This window comes from Trachinotus anak, unplaced genomic scaffold (genome assembly GCF_046630095.1).
Source record: "Trachinotus anak isolate AG129_WGS33_773 ecotype Australia unplaced genomic scaffold, CSIRO_AGI_Tana_v1 ptg000019l, whole genome shotgun sequence".
NCBI classification, from domain to species: Eukaryota; Metazoa; Chordata; class Actinopteri; order Carangiformes; family Carangidae; genus Trachinotus; species Trachinotus anak.
This window is the reverse complement of record NW_027273870.1, coordinates 10,115,097-10,134,080: the sequence shown is the minus strand read 5'-3', so window position 1 is coordinate 10,134,080 and position 18,984 is coordinate 10,115,097. Positions and strand designations below refer to the sequence as shown.

Genomic DNA, 18,984 nt, shown 5'->3' with positions numbered 1-18,984 from the left:
GGAAGTTACTGCAACACAAACTATGATGAAAAGCAATAAATATAAGACAACCTGCAGCAGACGAGATGAACATCATCGCTATTTTTACTAGGCTGCAGTTTTTTGTACACAGGTGTTAACTTTATGAAGACTGGTTATCTGAGCCCCAGGTTAGCAGTCATTTTGAAGTAGACAGCCCATCAGGATTAGAAGTCCTAGATGGAGACATGTCTGGCAAAGTGGTAGGACTTGCATCGCAGGTATAATACCTTAAGGCAAAGGGTTACAAATCTCAACTTTATGAGTGGGCATTTCTCTGACACTGGCCCTGTTGTCGCCACATGGGGATGCAAACAGGACAAACTTTGCACATACATGCTCTCAATAGCTTTAAAGGTTAAAACTTTACATCAGCTAGTTGGATCCTTTAAATGTCCAGTATGAATTGGGAATCATTTGGGTTTATAATGTGAAACTAATGGCTTTATTAATAGTTACTAAAACATTAGCTGCTTTAAAAATGAGTTGTAAGTCATTAATAAGAATAACTTTCAGGTCATCATGTTATGAAAATCCCTCTGGCTGTTGTTTATCCTCCTGAGGCAGAATAGGTGTTCTGACATTGTAAGTCTTTAGTTCATCAGGAAGACAACATCAACAACTTCTGGACATTCACAACTGCATGCCTAATGCATTCTTATAATAACCCTTTAGTTATGAATTACATTGATGAACAGTGATAATGGCAGATGACTTTCTAACTTTAGCTGATGCCGTTTTTAAATTAATGACTTGTTAACATTTAAGACTTCAAATTGAAAACCTGTGACCTTTAAACAAGGCTATAAATGACCCACCAGCTAGGGAAAGTTTTGTAAGTTTGAGTTTTATGTAAAGAGAGCATCATTAGAAAGCCGTATTAGTGGTCCTATATTCCTGTCAGTAAGTGTTTTTGAAAGATGCATCTGCCTTCATTGTAGATATTATTTAAACATTAAGCTGACTAGAGTCTAAGAAGTAGCACAATGACAGGAAGTGTAGGGGTTATTGTATGTGCACAATGCCAAGGCATGAAGCTATTTCAGCATATCCCCTCAAGGGTGTACTCCAAAACAGCGATGGTGACGTCACACAGACAAGTCTGCGCAGTTTTGCGCGCTCTCGACGGCCACGAACACGAGCCGAGGCTTCCTCCACATCCAGAACGAGAACCAGGAAGTGAAAGTATACACATGGAGGGTGTGTCTTTCCCTGCCAGTGTATGTTTTATTTTTAAAAACATAGTCCTCCTCGGATAAATAAATGGGGGACTCAGCGAAGACCAAGCGGCGGGAGCAGCTGAAGCGCTGGGCCGGCTCCTGCACTGACAAAGCGTCGGCCGTGCCAAGGCGGAGGTGGCGGGGCGATGCCGAGGATAGAGCAGGGGAGCCGGAGGCCGAGCTGAGCGACCCGCCGGGGGAGCAGCCAGTGTCTAACGAAATTAGCCCCATCCTCAAACCACGGTAAAGGAACATCTCCAGCCAAACAATTTTACTGTAACTTCCGGCTAGCAGCTAGCTAGCTTAGCTTAAACATCTCAAGATATGGTGAGGTAGGAATGTTGTGCGTGGGCTTGGACAAGGGGTGGACAAAATAACAGAAACACCTCAGAGTACAACACACTAGCCCTCCAGCTACTAAATAATGTTGCTTGTTTAAAGAAGCTCATAATGTTCAGTTTTTGTTGAAACTGTCAGTGGTCAGCAAACGTGTCTGAGGCCCAAGTTGGTAGTGTTTGTCCTAGTTAGCTAGCTAGCAAAGTGACTTTCAGTCGGTCTTGGTAAGGGTCTACTTGTATCGTTGTTTGACTTTGCTAATCTTGATTTTTGGGACTGCACTATATATGATTTACAGTACTTGTTTCAATCAGAGTTCCAGCAGTGGTCATCTCTTTTAAAGATAAACTGTAGCCCTCTGCTAAATGGTGTTTTGGATAACAATAATGACTTGTACTACAGTGGCTGTCTAAGTTGCAGGTCCATCCAACAGTATGGATATTGCTGATGTAAAGTCACCATTTATCATGGCAGCAATTGCATTAGTAGGGTGGTCACAAGTAGACCCTCACCAACACTTACTAAAAGTAACTTGCAAGGCCCAGTTGTGTTACAAAAAACTCAGTGACCGAGTTAAAGGTTTGTGTTTGCTATATCTTTCTTATTGACCAAAACCACCAGTGAACTGTTATGTTTGTATTGCCTGGGCATTCACAGCCTGTTCTAGCTTATTTATTTCAATGGTCATCTGTCTCCACAAATTATTTAAAACACATTTATTGCGCACTGAATCAATCTATATATTCCTGTAGGGATAATGTTTATTAAAGATATTTTCTTTTCATTAAAAAGTGAAACAACATATTTGTGACCTGTTTTTAAGTGGTTACTTATTCAGTAGGAACTGATGGGCTTTTGAATGAGAGCCACAAGCAAGTTGGGAAATCAGAAAATATTACAAGACAGACTAATTCATTGTTGGTTTTGGTGTCTTCATGAAATTCGGCTGTGTTACAATGCTTGGTTGTATTAAATTGACAAACCAGCCACAACAGCTAACCAGTGAAGTTATCTCAGCTGCCTGTATCCTCTGTCTTTTTAGGAAAAGTGTGAGATTTGACAGGGCTGCAGAGTTCCTGGCTGCCTGTGCCAGTGGGGACACAGATGAGGCCCAGGTAATGCTGAAGGAGGCCAAAGACACCAAAAGGAGGAATGGGGAAGATGTGACAGAAATTATCAACTGCTCTAATGCTGATGGGATTACTGCTTTACATCAGGTAAGGAAGTTTCCTCATGTTTAATTTTAATTATTGTCTGAAGAATAAGTAATATTTATTATTACATTGTTTTGTTTCTCTCTCCTTTCCACAGGCCTGCATAGATGGCAGCATGGAGATGGTGACCTTCCTTTTGGAAAATGGTGCCAACGTGAACCAGGTTGACAGTGAGGGATGGACACCGCTGCATGTTGCTGCCTCCTGCGGCTACTCTGACATTGCAGAGTGTGTAGTATAAGTCTCTACAGTTAGCAGAATACAGCAGCATAGCAGCTGTGTAATACAGTACTCTTTGCCACTATGGGGACGTCAGAGTGCAGCGTGGGTGCCAGAGCATTTCTGCCTTCAACAATAGTAACATTGTTGTCGTGTTTGGCAGGACAGCAAGTCAGCTAAAGCATTAGTGGGCTGGGCTGGCACAAAAGCATGTAAATCAAGAAATTTAACAATTGATGCACCTTTTTTTTCCTACGTTTTTCCTTGTTTGTGAATATTGCCTTTTGGCTCCGCTTTTAAGATTGAATGTATCAGCACCCCAAACAAATAATGTATGTCTATCTAGAGTTTGTTCCTTTGTGTAGACTTTGTGAATGTTTCTATGGTTAAATGGATTCTCAATCTGTCCATGTTTGTTTTGTCAGTTTCCTTTTGCAGCAAGGTGCATCCCTTTCTGCTGTGAACTGTGACGGTGATGTTCCTCTGGACATTGCTCTGGATGAGACCACTGAGTCCCTTCTTCAGGATTACACTCTGAGACAGGGTGAGTGATGTCCACTGACAACCATACACCCCTTTTTAAAGGTTGTTTCACCATTTGTTTTTGATTAATCTCAGGGACAAATGTGTTTGTTTCTTTCCAGCACATGTTCTGTTGAATTAACAGCAACACTAACAAAGTTTTTGTATAAGTTTTTTGAGCTAAATAGAAACACCCAGATGGGCATGTTTGTATGAAAGAGTGGCCACCTATGCACCTATGTTGTTTGCAGATACAAGCACAGTTCTCACAGTTAACTGCTTTGAATATCCGTTTGATTATTTAATGTGAGTTTGCCTGTTTTTGCCATATTAAGATGTATATTGATACTAGAATTTGGAACATTCTTGATGATGGTGAGCCCTGAGGACTGGAGGACAGAGAGTTTAAGTCAGGGTTATACTTGAAACAAACTAGTTGGTATGATGTGTCATCCAATAACACTGAAAGCAAAATGTTTATACCAAATGAGGATAGAAGTGTACATTTTTGAACAACCATTCATGGTTTTTGCTTAAAGTTACAGAGGTAATTGTGTAGAGGATTAAAAAACTGTTTGTGTTTAAACCTTGCATACTACTAATAGGAAACATTATTACCTAAATGGAATGCAACTAGGGCTGGGTGACATGGCCAAAAATTTTATTAACATAAACATTGTCATACTTTCGATATTGCTAATTATTGACCTATTTTTAATAAAGACCAGAACAAAAGTAGTTACAGTACAGCACAGTTTATGTGTTTTTACCATTTGGAGTTTTTTGTCATATGGGGTTGTTGCTTAGTACCTCTCCACAATGTTGAAGCAAAGTAGAGGTTTCTGGCACAGCTTCACCTCCTTCCAAAGAGCATGGAGAAGATAAGAAGTCTAAAGAGGTTCAAACACTAGCAACACATGAAGTACACAGAACAACTTTATTGTTAGACCAACATGTTTCAGCTTGTGGCCTTCACCAGGGTCATCATAAAACATATTACATCCAGCTCTTCAATAGGGTAGGAATGTATGAGACAAAAAAATCTAAAAATATTGTCTCAATATTGTCTCAATGATTGGCCTGAATCGCGTGGCTTTAGGCTCATGTGGCTTTAGGCAATCATTGATACAACTGGCCTCATGATCCATCTTTGTAGAAGTCCCATTGGCTGATATGAATGTGAATCCATTTTATTGGTTGTTTTACCTCTCCATCATGGACTGCTTGTGGGTTGTTTCTTGAGATGTAGCAGATGTTGGTTGTGACTGACGACATGAGTAAGCCAAAGGGTTGAAACGGCTAGGTTGATAAAACAAGTTTGTTGTATTCCCACTCTTGGTCGGGACGGTTTTCCAGCACAGTTTACAGAGCACAGTTTTCTGATATGGGTTAGACTTAATGAAACTGGCTGCACTCATTTATTTGACTCAGTGCCCCTGTTGTTAGTGCAACAGAACAAAACCCCTGTTAAATGAGCCAGGTGGGAACACGCTTAGGGTTTACTCATGCAACCGTGAAAACTATTGGACTTCCTGTTGAACAGTTTTCATATTGCTATTGATGAAGTATCTATTGCTGCTACATATTGCAATTGTTTTATTGCCAAGACCTAAATGCACCGCAGATGGGTGTGCCTCATACATGTATAAAACAAGGGACGCATGTATTTGACATTTTCTGTTTATGTCCAGGTGTGGACTTGGAGGCAGCTAAGCGGCTGGAGGAGGAACACATAATGAGAGACGCTCGGACCTGGCTAACTGAAGGCCCACCTCCTGATGTGCGGCACTCCAAGACTGGGGCCACCCCACTGCATGTTGCTGCAGCCAAAGGCTACCTAGAGGCCCTCAAGTAAACATTCCTCACTTGCTTTGTAATGGATCAGTGCCTCATTTTCTTTGCTCAGGATTGAATAGCCAGATGATAAGTGAACCAGGCATTTGTAGTATTATCCATATTTTGATTTGCATTGTCTCATACAGTTCTTCCTGCTTAGTTGTTGTCACCTTGCTCTTGTGTTTTTCCAGGATACTGTGTCAGTGTGGGCTGGATGTGTCAGCTATGGACTTTGACGGATGGACACCTCTCCATGCTGCAGCGCACTGGGGTCAGGGAGAGGCCTGTCGCATCCTGGCAGAACACCTGTGCAATATGGAATCTCGCAGCAATGCGGTGAGGCCCAAAAAAAAAAAAAAACCTAATTCTAATCATATTAATGTATATATATAGATCCATGTCCCACATCAGCATGTTCTTTCATTTACAGGAATTGGAACTTTATACTGTAAATTTAACCTCACAAATGTTTTTCATGTTCATGTTTCATTTTTGTCATGTTTTTTCTCTCAACATGAAATGAACTTTGCAGGGTCAGACACCATTTGATGTTGCTGATGAAAGTGTCGAGGAGCTGCTGGAGGAGTTATCACAGAAACAAGCCAATGTGAGAAAGTGTTTATCTTTATCTGGCATTATATAAATTTACTTTATGTAATTTTGGAAGACTGGTTGTCTTGATCACTGACTGCTGTGTCTCTTTCTCTCTCAGTGGCGTAATGAACAGTCCATACTGGACAGGCAAAACCAACAGGGCCCCACCGCTGCAAATGCACAAAACAGACGGCGGAGGTTAGTATTAAAGCAAAGAGTAATTCAGGTCGGGTTCAGTCATGGCCGAACATTTGGCAGCAAACATTTGACTTTTTAATTACTACTAATTAGGGGTTTTTAAACTGCTAGTGACATTGCTTAATATGTGTGTATTACAACAATCTAACTATATATATAAAACAATGCCTTTTTGACCCACATGTGTAATCACTGTGACTATGGTAACAACAGAGTACCATAGTAAATTGAGGCACAAAGTCAGTGCTTCAATTTACATTGACTGTGTTGGGCTTGGTTCAGGTTCGGACATAGAAAACAGAATGCCTGTTGGGTTTGGGGTCGGGCTCAGTTAAAACTCTCTCAGGTTCGGGTCGGGCACTGATAGCATTATACAGCCTGTGTAGCTGTGTAGTTAGGATCTATCTCTAATTTATCCTAAAAACATTCTTCCTAATTTAAAATGTTTCAGTTTTTCCTTTCCATGAACACCAGCGGCAGGTTTTCCTGACAGATATTAATGCTAAACTAAAAAATGAATGAAATTCAAATATCATTGGAGCATTTTTTACTCCCACTAGATCCTCCATATTTAACCTGGAACCAGGCTCACACGACAGGAATTTTAAAATTCTAACAGTTTTTGAAATCGGGTTGCATCACGCTTATAAAGAGAAACTTCACAGATGTTCTTCTCTCTAATCTCCAACATGCACACGCTACAGGTGTTGAAACTAATGGTGTGTCACATACCACAAAATATTATTTAGATTATTGTGCAAGAGGGAATTATGCACCACCTCTTGTGAGTTCATGGGGAAGCAGATGTAAACGAAAGAGTAGAGCTGGATATTAAAGTAACAGAAGACAAATGGCTGCTTCCCTGGGAAATACAGTCGTCCTTCACTAACTCCCACACCTGGAGAGACTTCTGATGGAAAAAATGAATTCACTTCCAAACTGGCACTCAGCTGCTGCTGGAGGGAATGTGGAGAAAACATGGTTGGTCATGCTCACGAATACTGATCTAGTCCCTCTAGTTTTTTGGAAGGATGCAGCAACAATCATTTCTGAAACGCAGATTTTTAATATTATTTAATATATTCTACCTACTATAGATCCTCCTGGCAGCAAGTAAAAAGACCATTACAAAATACTCTACAGAAAAACTGTCCTACTGCTGGCCTCTTAATCAATATTGTAAAACTACATCTTCTCAAATAGATGACCTACTCCATACAGCCCCCAAAAACTAGGAACAAAACAGTGGGAAAATGGTTTGCTTATTTAGCCAATGAGAAAGATCTTTTGTAATTATGTGAAATGTTTATGTATGTGCCGTATGTGATATTTTATTTGAAATGATCCAAATTTGTCTTGATTTAGAGATCATCCCATGACCTCATATTTATTTGATATTTTGCTTATGTTTCTTGAAAAAACATCGATCTTATGTTTTTTTGTTTCCAGGAGTTCAGTGTGCAGGATGAGTAGTAAAGACAAGATGAACGTGCAGGACCAGTCTAAAGAGAGGGGGGTTTCAGGAGACCTGGAGCTGAGCGAGGAGAAAGAGAGCAGCCCTGGTAAAACATTTTGACCATGAGAACTACATTCTCTGTAAATATGAGAGATTGTGCTGATTCCAAGATTCTCTGGTTCTCTTTTCCCAGAAACCTCGACTGTGTCTAGTCCCGACACCGAAAGTGTGACCACATCTACAGTCAGCCCTGCTGACAAGGTAAAACTCACTGTTTTACTGTACTCACATTCTTGTGATTCTGTGCTCTGAAACAAGATATGAAAATACATTTGTATTGAAGTTTAACTTACAGGATTCATCTGGATGTTTCTGCTGTCATCCTGGATATTCACAGCACCTTCTCAGCATGACACACTGTCTAGTTAACAGTAGAACTGTTTGACCAACACATAATAGAATTTGAAAATGATTGGTTGTCAGATTAAGTGAGAATGACCAAGAACAATTTAATTAGTATCAGAAAATGAGGAAATGAGAAAAAAAGAAAAATGTACTATGTATAATTAATGTATAATTTCAATACTAAATATTATATTATTTATAATATAATTTCTGCCGTCATTCTCCTCAAAACTGTTCATTTAAACAGAGTTTGAACTGACATGACCACCTACACACTCAGCACTTCACCAGAGCTTTTATACATGGCCCTGTTCCAACATTATGTTTACATTAATTATGTTTCCCAGTGGGATAAAAAGAAATCTAAATTTTGCTTGGAGAGAGATGCTTATGGTTAAGCTGCTGGTCTTTTTTCTCCTCTCCTCTGTGGTTCAGACGCCAGAGGAGAAAGATGAGGAGGAGAAAGAGCAGGACAAAGCGAACCGCACTGCAAGGGTCCAACCCACTCCTCAGACGAGGGACGCCACTGCTGAGAGTCCCAACGCCCCCAACGCTGACAGACGCAAGTAGGAAGCAGGGACACAAGAAACACTCACATTTGACACCAGTTCATTCTTAATTTACGCTGTACATGTTTTCATGTTTCTAAAATTTTTATAAAAATGCATAAAAATATTGAAATACATAATACTTATGTAATTGAAATTTCTGGGTGCTTTAGGTTCCAGGCTCCAGTCAGAGATGAAGAGTCTGAGTCTCAGAGGAAAGCTCGCTCTCGGCTGATGCGTCAGTCTCGCCGCTCCACACAGGTATTGCTTACAAAAGATTTAATCAATACTACCACCCTTATGGATGCTTCTATTGGTCCAGTACTTAATTGATACTCTTATTGGTTCAATTTTATTATTGTGCCAAAAGAAAAAAAAAGTGTTTACATTTTAATATAACTAAATATTGTTTCTAGAGTCATCATCTAGGGAGTGAGGACATTTTGACTGGTCCTCACTGCAGAGGGGAAGGGTAGAGTTTAGATGTTTAGATTTGGTGACATAATGTCAGTGAGGGTTCTCACAAGAGACAAGTGTGTGTGTGTGTATGTGTGCCTGCTCACTTGCCAGGTGTTACAATCTCACATTGCAAATGCAGTGGTTAATTAAGCATTTGGGCAAACAGATTACTGTGTTATGATGCTGAGAGACTGAGTTAAAAATTCACTGAGTAATGATGTGGATAACCTGATGATTCCAGGACTGTAGGACAACTTTAACTGCAGCATCATGATGCATAGCTACCAAATGGTGCATGCATCAGTATCTTTTCATTCACAATGGGGTGGTTGCATATTTTTTACAAAGACACTTCTCTGTTCTAAAGCCTCTGTGTGGTTTTATTTCTGCTCTGTGTGGGCAGGGTGTGACACTGACAGACCTCAAGGAAGCAGAGAAGACTGTAGCTAAAGCTGCAGATCCACCGCCTCGCAACATCCAGCCTGTCAGCCCCATAGTCACTGTCACGCCTGCTGAAAGGGGTGAGTGAGGATGAAAAGCTTTGAAACTGTTCATTGCAACAAGGAGTTGTGGATTTGTAGACAAATACCTGAATGATACTTTGAGTGTCCATTTTTTACATACATTTACACACGCATAGTCAGTAATATTGGCTAATTTTCTATACAGTATATAGTGCTGTCATGTACGGTAATAAGTAACAAGAAATTGCAGCACAGAAATGACAAAGAGAGGTAATCTAGAAACAGTGTCACTGTTACATAGTTTATCTATCAAAAGAACAATAACAAGTTTATTTTCTAACTTTAAGAAGCCTTGAACAGTACATATATTGGTCACAATTCTTTAACACCACATTTAAGGGCTCCCGAACAACAATTTAAAAAAAATAAAAAAGAAAGATACTGTCGGCCAGTATCTATTTTTTTTTTTTAGATGCAATATAAATATGGATGTTGCTTGTAAAGTCCGGTATCTGTTCACCCATCACCGTGTTGATAGAGTCATATTTCTGTTTACTGTAAGTGCAAGCCTACTAAATAAAAACATGTACAACACAAATTTTGGGTGGAGTGCTCTACAGGGTAATATTTAAAAGGAAATGGGTTTTCTCACATGGGTTCCAAGGGCTACTCCTGCTAAGTAGAGCTTTAGGTGTGGTTTAGCTTACAGGGCGGCCACCATATTTTCATACTGCTGTGGGCTGTGTACATCTTCTGACCTCTTTGTGTTTTTGTTATCCCCCACTCCACCCTTGTTTTATTTCAATGGGGAACTGAGCATTTCTCTGTTTGATATATCTGATTGACACCATGTTTACACAAATCAGCCCGTGAGCCAAAAACAGCACTTTGCTCATGGTAACTGAGGCCATTGCTCACAAGTCTCAACATGCATGCATCTGTAGTAGAGACTGGGGCTAAAGATGAGACAGCTTCCTGCGTCACAAAAAGTTAACCTACAGTCCCACAGAGCTCAGGAGTGTTTACTGTCAACCTCCATGTGTTTCAGACACAGATCCGGTGAAGCAGGTGGAGCTGGAAGGAGAGAAGCGTTTGGGAGTGAAGGACAGGAGGAGAGGGAGGAGGGAGAGACGCTCCACTGGCATTGTTCAGCTAGAAGGGGAGGTAAAAAAACAAACTAATAAAACAAGATTAATTGATTTTATCTTTTGAAACAATACTTGAGCCCTGGAAGTTTGTAAAAAGTTGAAGTTACTCTTTGCCATTATGTAACTGAATATATCATGAGAACACTTATGTCTTTTAAAAAGAGAACTTTGCTGACTGGAAATCACGTTGATCTTTGTCTCTAGTAATATATTTGTAAAACTAGAGTGCACTGAATTAACGCAAAATAGGTTTAAACTCTTGAGCCCCATGGCACCTGAACTGTGCATGCATGTTGTGCAGCCAATCTTTGCTTTAGAAGTCAAATTAAAATTTTATTTTGACAGCCATCGAACAGCCATTAAAACATGGAATTAGTGTTAGCATCATATACCTTTTAATAAGATGCTGTAAAAAGCTGATACAGATTATTTATGAAACTGTGAGACAGTGTGGAATGATGGAATAATGAGCTTAAGAAACCACAAATTGCATAATGTTAAAATGTGAGTTATGTTTAGCAGTAAACCAGTAACAGAAGAACCAAAAAACACAATATTTGAATGGCAGCTTGGCAAAATGTTTGTTTTGGGAACTAAAGGGAGCTTGAGTATGAATGGCCTCTTTCAGTTTACTTATTAGTTTAATCACATCTTATATGCATGTGCAGGGATTGTCGTGATCTTTGAACCTTCATGTTTTTCAGAATGAAGATGAGGATACTCATTTGGATGACGTAAACAGTATTAGCACTTCAAAGTGAGTCTCACCATTATGATTCTTGTGTATTTCAATGTGGAGTAAGAGATGCTGTTGAAATATGAACTTGAAGTTGTAAAACAAATTCAGCCCTCCCTTCAGAGCTCTATAATAGCGGCTACTGCTGCAAAGCTAACATACAGAGAGGCCGAGATGGTTTCCCCATAGCCACACACCAGCTGCAGACAGCTGTAGTAGCAGGAGAGTGGTGGGTATCGCTAACATCACACCAATAGTATGTCTTGGCAAACCAGAAAGTAGAGTCACCTTAATATCCATGGGCAAGTAATTTAACATTACCAGACACACAAATGTGACACCAGTTCCTGCTTGCTAGCTAAGCAGCTGCAAAAGGGACAAAAACAATACTGACAAATTGGCTCTGTTAAACATTGGAAAACATGTTACCCACCGGTCGAGCAGAGACAGAGCAACCTCTGCACCTTTCTTCATGCCTTTGAACTCTCGGTCAGGCCACCAGGACTAAAGTCTTTACCAGCCCTGCCAATCTCTTTCCCAGCACTCTCTGTCTGCCTCTTCTTCAGGGTGTGGGCTGGTCCCAGCAGCTAAAACCAGGACTGAATTTCTTTCTCAGTCTGACTGTGCAGTGTCCATCGCTTGAAAGCGTCACTGACATCGACACAACTCTTAGCTCTCGCCCAATCCCACAACTTTCTTTTCAATTTTTGCTCTTCTGACATTATCCTCATTGGCCGTTTCTCAACTGTCACTCCTTCTTGAAAACCCAATTATGTTGTGGTGCATATGCCACCATCACGCTGCCGCTGGGAGACATTCTTGCCATGCACTCGCCTTAACATCACTGCCAGTCTCTCCTCTGCAGTCCCAATCAATCCCTTTCAAAACGTGATTCAACAATTTCTTTGTTTCCCTTTTACAGACACAGAGCTGTAGGAAGACATTTGTGCAACATTATATTATATGTCACTGAATTTGACAAAAGGTTTATTGATTAGAATTGCCTACTCCACCTTTAATTTGAATCTCTGGGACATTTATTTTTGATTTCACATATTTCTTACTTGTGTTGTAGTTTAAAAGTCTTACTTGAGGGCTGCAGGCAAAGACTGTAATAACATTTTCTGACAGTGTACATAGTAGGAATTTGCATGGTTACCATGAAATAGTCAAATTAAATGTAGTTTTATTTCCCAGCATGTGATGGTAAACGTCAGATTTCTAAATGTCTAACCCTGTGCTGCTGTTGGGGATTCTCTGACAAAGTCTCTGATGTGTCTCTGCAGTGAGAGTCAACTGGGAGACTTATCAGCTGACTACAGAACGGTACGTGTCTGAACCCCTCCTCACAGAAAAGGTCACAAATGCCTAAAACTCAAGCCTGAGGGCTGAATTAAAGCCAAGTTCTAGACAAACCAGGGCAGGAATGACACCCAACGAGCTCTAAAGAGAAGTAAAAAGAAACCCCAGCAGGCTTTAACACCAGCCCAGCTATCTCCACCTGCACATATATGAAGCTTTGGTCTACAGGTTGTTGTGCTCTGACCGTCTTGGATTGTGTTTCCTTTCAGCTGTACTTTAAGATCCTGCAGGAGAACCTGGCTCTGAAGGACAAGCTGCAGGAGATGGAGCTGCTGCTCAGCCAAAACAAAGTGGAGCTGGAGAGACTCCGACAGGTTCGGCAGGTTTGCTGCTGCCTCTGACCTTTTAAGAGTGTGTGTGTATGAACAGAGGGATGTCACGTGGGCGCTCATGTTTGTTTGAGGCAGTCATAACACGGAGAGCATGTGGATGTGGACAGCATTTCATTTTTTGTGAAATCCAGCACTTATAGCCATAGACATAATCTTCTCTGTTAAGATTTGTCTGAAACACAAGTATTACATAAGAATTGATGTTTTTTTTTTGCTACTTGTTAAGCATTGCTGTCATGTTTTGAGTGAGGGTGATATCTTATTTTGAAATGAATTCAGTATCTGTCGCAGTTATCAGAGCCTGCAGCATTAACAGTTAATTAATAGTGTCTCTCTGTGTGGCAGAGCCAAGAGAGCAGCACAGACAGACCGGCCATGCTAGAGCTGGAGAGATTTGTAAGTCTGCTTTTTTCTTTCTTTCTTTCTTTTCTCTTTACTTTATCTGGTTTTGCAGGAGCTAACCTCATGTAGTGTATAAATAAATATATTTACTCATGAGAAATATCTATCTAGGATATATGGAAATAATATTTATGTATGACAATAAATAGAAATGCATACTCTGCACCAGTAGAAGCTTTTTAAAGGTGCAAAGATTTGTTTTTAAAATCAGAGCCTTTGTTTCCTGCTCTTGAGTTGTTGACATTTTCTCTACATTTACTGTAAACCTGACTTTGTGAGGTGTGATAAAATGTCAGACCAGAGAATGAATGCATGTTAACAGCGCTACAAGTTTAGCAGAGCATGAAGCTAAAGGTGTCAGAAATGTTAGACAGTGTTGCCGACAGTGAATAACAGCAGGTGGAATGTTTGCAGCCTCATGATTTTCACTCTTATGCTGACAGGAGAAGTTGGCCCTCCAAAGGAAAGCAGTGGAACTGGAGGATGAGCTGAAGGTACAGAAGTTCACTTCAATGCTAATTACTGGTGTATTGAATTAAAGTGACTGCAATAATTTGATCCCAAATGAGTTACAGAGAGCTCAACATAATCAGCATTGCTGTCAGTTTTCATACTGAAACTTTAAAAAGTCACACTTTAAAGAATTGAGGTTATTTGTTTTGTTTTGGATGTTATTCAGACAACCTCTACTCCTCCCGAGTCCCACATTAACAAATACAATACAAAAAATACAAATTCAACTTGAAATGAAATATACAATGAAAAAAATAAGGGAAACAAAATGATGTACAAGCTTACAAAAAAATCAGTCAATTAGCCATGAACCAAACACATCAAGAAGAGTTGGTCAGTTAAAAAAACCCCTCCAATCAAAACTGTGTTTTGCTTGTTATCACTTCACTTGGATGTTTGAGCTTCACTGTGCAGACTGTACTGTGTGCAGGGTTTGACACTGAAAAGACTTAACTTAAAAGTTCCGACTTTGTAACATCCAAACTTTTTTGTAAATCTCATCAACCTGTCACTGTTGTTTGGCACTGACCAACAGTCCTGTCATCTCCCTGCAGACAGAAAAGTGCACATTTAGAGGAACCTCTGTGGTTCCTGCTTCATCATTACCTTAGCTGTGGTTTAAATTAGGTTTATGGTTTAAACCTAATTTAAACCTGTGTTGTCTGAAACAAAACCACATAGCCACAAACTAATTGTTGTGCTCTCAGAAGCTGCTGCTCAGTCTAAACCCAGCTGCTGTGTCATGTAGAAGTCACCTACACATCTCATCCCACAAGAGGTCATTGTATCAGAGGTTTACATTAAACCTGCAGCAGACTTGCTTGACTTGAGCTTCAGAGTCACACAATTCAGTATAAGGGCAGATCTCTAAAGCTCAAATCATTTAATTAATTTCTAAAAGTTTCGATCTCATAATATCATGCTTGATGAAGGACATTGTGCATCATATAATCGCTATTACTACAGTTACATCTGTCACAACTCATTTGTGATGTCCAGAGAGAGTGTCACTGATTAGACAAACTGAAGCGGTCTGTTAAAGCAACCATGTGTATGCTCCCCTACACGTACCTGCGTGTACCTGCACACAGACATGTGGTCAGTTCGTCACTAACATAGGCAGCTGAGACATGTGAATTGTTCAGTCGCCTGTGGCTAAAGTAAAAATCACAGATATTTAGTAAGTCCAGTAAATTGAATGCACAGTAACACAAACTTTCCTGCAGTTTTTTTTTACAGAATAGATGGGCTGTCTGCTCTGATACAAAGACCACCCCTGTTAACATAAAACATAATACACTTTTTATGAGGTAAAACATCTTCCTGGTAAAAGTTTTACACAGCAAATGCCCTAATGTGTGTGGCTTTTGTTTAGGGTGTCCTCTAGTATCTAAAGGTCCCTGTACAGTTTGCAGATTTGTCTCAGTCCAAAGTTGACAGTTTTATGAGGAAATTAGGTGAAGTCTTCGGTCATCAATCAAAACAAGTGTTTTCAGATCTCACTGTGGGAAGTGAAAACTAAATGCACCAATGTGTAATAATGTTTCTGTAGGTTCTGGGGGACCTCAGAGCAGACAACCAGAGGCTCAAGGATGAGAATGCCGCCCTCATTCGAGTCATCAGCAAACTCTCCAGATGAACCTGAAAAAAAACCTACATGGAGAAAAGTATTACAGGATTTCTCTTTTGCCCAACTCAGAAGACACAAACCAGGAAGAGAGACGCAGCATTAAACACCTGCACAGCACATTTTAACAGTAACTGGAAGAACATGTAGATTTCAGGGTTATTAGCTTGTGTTTGGGCCTTTATGATTTGGCAAATCTACTGTATAACAAGCTGAACTGCACCTCCTGTGGACTGACAGGATGTTCCTGTTCACATCCACTTTTATATTAAGTTTTTATTGTTGTATTTTTTTTAACTGGAATATTTCATGTGCTTTGCTTCTGCAATACTTTGTATAAAAATCTGTATTAAGAGACTTAAAGCCATGCACAGTGCAAGTTCAGAGTAATGTTTTAGATAGCCTTCTTCACCTCTGAATGGGTGGAGAAGTAAAAAAAAAAAAGAAAAAAAAAGGCCATGTGTCATGTCATATGTAGGGGGTGGTTATTAGAAAATAACACAAAAAAGACTTAAATGTGCCAAAAACCAGCCCCAGTTTTGCATGTCCTTTTGGGGAAAACTCCATGTGGTCAGTCTTGTTTCTCAGGATAAGTCTTGGCTCAATGCTTTCTGTTTTAGCTGACTGCTGTAAAGGTGGACCAAATTTGCATGCTCATTTCTCCCCCGCTCCTCTGAATGTATATTTAATATGTATATTTATGTACAGGGGCCATCTGTCCTGACAGTGATGTAAAGGTGTCGTCGTGGTCTCTGTTTTACAAAGGACGGAGAGTTTTGGGTGCTAATCATGGACGTCAGATGCAGCTCAAGTTCAGGGGGAAAATGTTTGTTACAAATGTCAGATCTTTAAAGAGGTTATGGAGGACGCATGCTCTGTTCTTAGTACTGTAAGTCGGTAGTAATTTCACTCTTCCATTTTGACTGGATGCTTCTGAAAAGCAACGACTCCTAAGCTAAGTATACACCCTGTGACGGACGGCTGTTATTGTTCAACAGACAGGCCAGATGGGTCAACCTCTGAATGTTTACTCCAGTTTTCAAGAAAAAAACCTGCATGTCAAATTGTATTTTGATTCTGTGCCTTTCAACATACATTTGTAAGTAATATTTCTATTTTGCTTTGGTAACGTACACCGTTAAGTATAAAATACAGTTTGGGCATAAATGATAAAGGCTCTTTTCTTTCTTTTAGTTTTTGACTGAACATTTTCTTTGACTTTTTTCCCTGAAGGTCAGTGTGGTCTTTTAATTGTTGATACAACAGTATATCTCTTTAAAGACCTTGTTGTGGTAAGAGCAGTCAGTATATTTGTCAGTATTACCTTATTGAAGATATATCATATTGGTGAACATGTAGGTGGAAAAGTAATGAGAAACTGCAATACAGGAATCCCAAATATATTTTTGATATGAGCTACAGACAGTTGAAATTCCCTTGTCTGTCCACCAGAGAGCACCAGCAGGTTAATGTTTTAACTGTAAATTGTACAAATAATGGTCCATCGCCTCAAAAATATGAAACATAAAATTAACTTATCTTACCTCAAATATTGATATTTATTAGGGTTAAGTTTAGACAGAGTTTGGATTGTGGTGGTGTTGCAGTGAAGCAAAACCCTGCCATGTTTTGATTTCCTGTGGACGTCCCTGGTCATGTATATACAGTACGGTAGGTTAAAGGGGAACCACTGATATCTCCATATCAATCATGTATGTTTTGTGAGTACAGCTTCATATGTGAAAAAAGTTGTATCACTGTTTTTCTCAATAGTTGCTTTGATGCAATTCACACATTAAAAAACATCATTTTCAAAGTTCATGCATCCCTCACAAGACTAAATCACCAGTGCAAAAGCCACTAAAACTATCAAACTTGCACATCAAATGATATGTTCAGAAAAAAAAAGAGCCGACTACTGCAAAAAATGTGGTGTAGTATTAAAAATGTCCAGACACAATGTGAATGATTTACTATAACTATGAGAGAGACTGGACTGAGAGTCTTACCCAACATGAGTTGGTTTTCAGTTGCATCCATAATTTAAACCTTCAGGAATGAAGGTATGCTCCTGTCTGATGGCTCCTTCAGCAATACTGTAAAACACACATCACTGCATTGTATAACATTAACATTTGTAGGTCTTACTGTAGCCACCCATTTACTGCAATGTACTGTACTACAATACAGCCAACTGCAAAAAATACCCGCAGTGTTTTTACTGTAACCTACAGAGTGGAAAAACAGAGACATCATGGAGGATGGTGTCACATGTTTACAAGAGGAGAGGTGGCTGCTGTAAATACCATTTTTACATGTCAATGTTGTTTGTGCAAATGGAAAAATAAATATATTGCTTCAACATTGCATTTGTGTTTAGTGTGAACATGTTAACCATCTCAGCAGATTACTTCACTGAACTGTGTAGAACACTGTATGAAAATGTATATATATATAGGTATATCCAAAAATTATCTATAATGAAAAATGTGCTTGGCATTTGATGTAAATACTTGATGCTGTTATTATTGATATTTTCAATGCAGTGTTTCATTTTGAAGCAGATATTGGGCACATTGAATTTTCTGTGTGTAATTTTTGCAGTGAAAACACTAGAGAAATGCATTAACACAATGAGAAAATGTCTTAAGTAGTGAACACAAAGGTAGTTTGTACAAAATCTAAGAGAAATACTGTGTGTGGGGAAATTAAACGTTTTTCAAAACAAGTAATGTACACATGCAAGACTCCACCAGTTAAGTATTCCTCCATCTGCCTCCAAGGAGGGAAGGACAGGGCTCAGGATGTCCTGTGTGGGCTCTTGGCTGCGTTGCTGGGAGGTCAGGCAGGGGGGCCCTCTGCTTGCCCCTCTTTTGTTCTGGAGTGGCCTATCATTACCTTTACTACATAATTTGTAATAATTATCAAATGGTTATAAATGTTTATTTCAGTACTGTCTGCTGTATGTATGTGGACATGGCACATGTAAATTAGTGAATTTATTACATCTTGTTATTGTTATAAGGACATTGTGCATCATATAATTGCTATTACTATATCATCATTATTATTATTAAAAACACAATGCACACACAAACACACAACCCACAACATACCCTCCCTAATACAATCTTCACCCCTAGATATTACTGTATATACACCAAGTAACTGTCCCGTAATATCAACTATTTTGTTTTTTAAGTCACTATGTGTTTCATGTCATGCTTTGTCATGTTATTTCACCAGTTAAAAAAATACTACTATTACTACTATTATCTATAGCAGCCAGAGGTGTTTTTGCCAAACATTATGATGTCACAGTGAAGCTGACCTTTGACCTTTTGGATTTAAAATGTTATCAATTCATTTTATCCT

The 18,984-nt window shown here is 39.4% G+C and overlaps 1 protein-coding gene across 2 annotated transcripts; it reads left to right on the top strand.

The window, feature by feature from the left end:
• Positions 1-1,142: 1,142 nt before the first annotated feature.
• On the top strand, positions 1,143-16,783 carry ppp1r12c (protein phosphatase 1, regulatory subunit 12C). 2 transcript variants are annotated; one of them, XM_071504594.1, is made up of 20 exons: positions 1,143-1,481; positions 2,617-2,791; positions 2,886-3,016; positions 3,433-3,551; positions 5,221-5,380; positions 5,557-5,701; positions 5,898-5,972; positions 6,078-6,157; positions 7,607-7,719; positions 7,807-7,874; positions 8,454-8,584; positions 8,740-8,827; positions 9,429-9,546; positions 10,538-10,653; positions 11,342-11,394; positions 12,660-12,699; positions 12,945-13,049; positions 13,413-13,463; positions 13,913-13,963; positions 15,535-16,783. In XM_071504594.1, the coding sequence occupies exons 1-20, from the start codon at positions 1,282-1,284 to the stop codon at positions 15,619-15,621; spliced, it is 2,106 nt and encodes a 701-aa protein (XP_071360695.1). In that variant the 5' UTR covers positions 1,143-1,281; the 3' UTR covers positions 15,622-16,783. The 2 variants fall into 2 exon arrangements, with proteins under 2 accessions (XP_071360695.1, XP_071360694.1); XM_071504593.1 differs by having other exon boundaries at positions 12,945-13,058.
• The last annotated feature ends 2,201 nt before the right edge of the window (positions 16,784-18,984 follow it).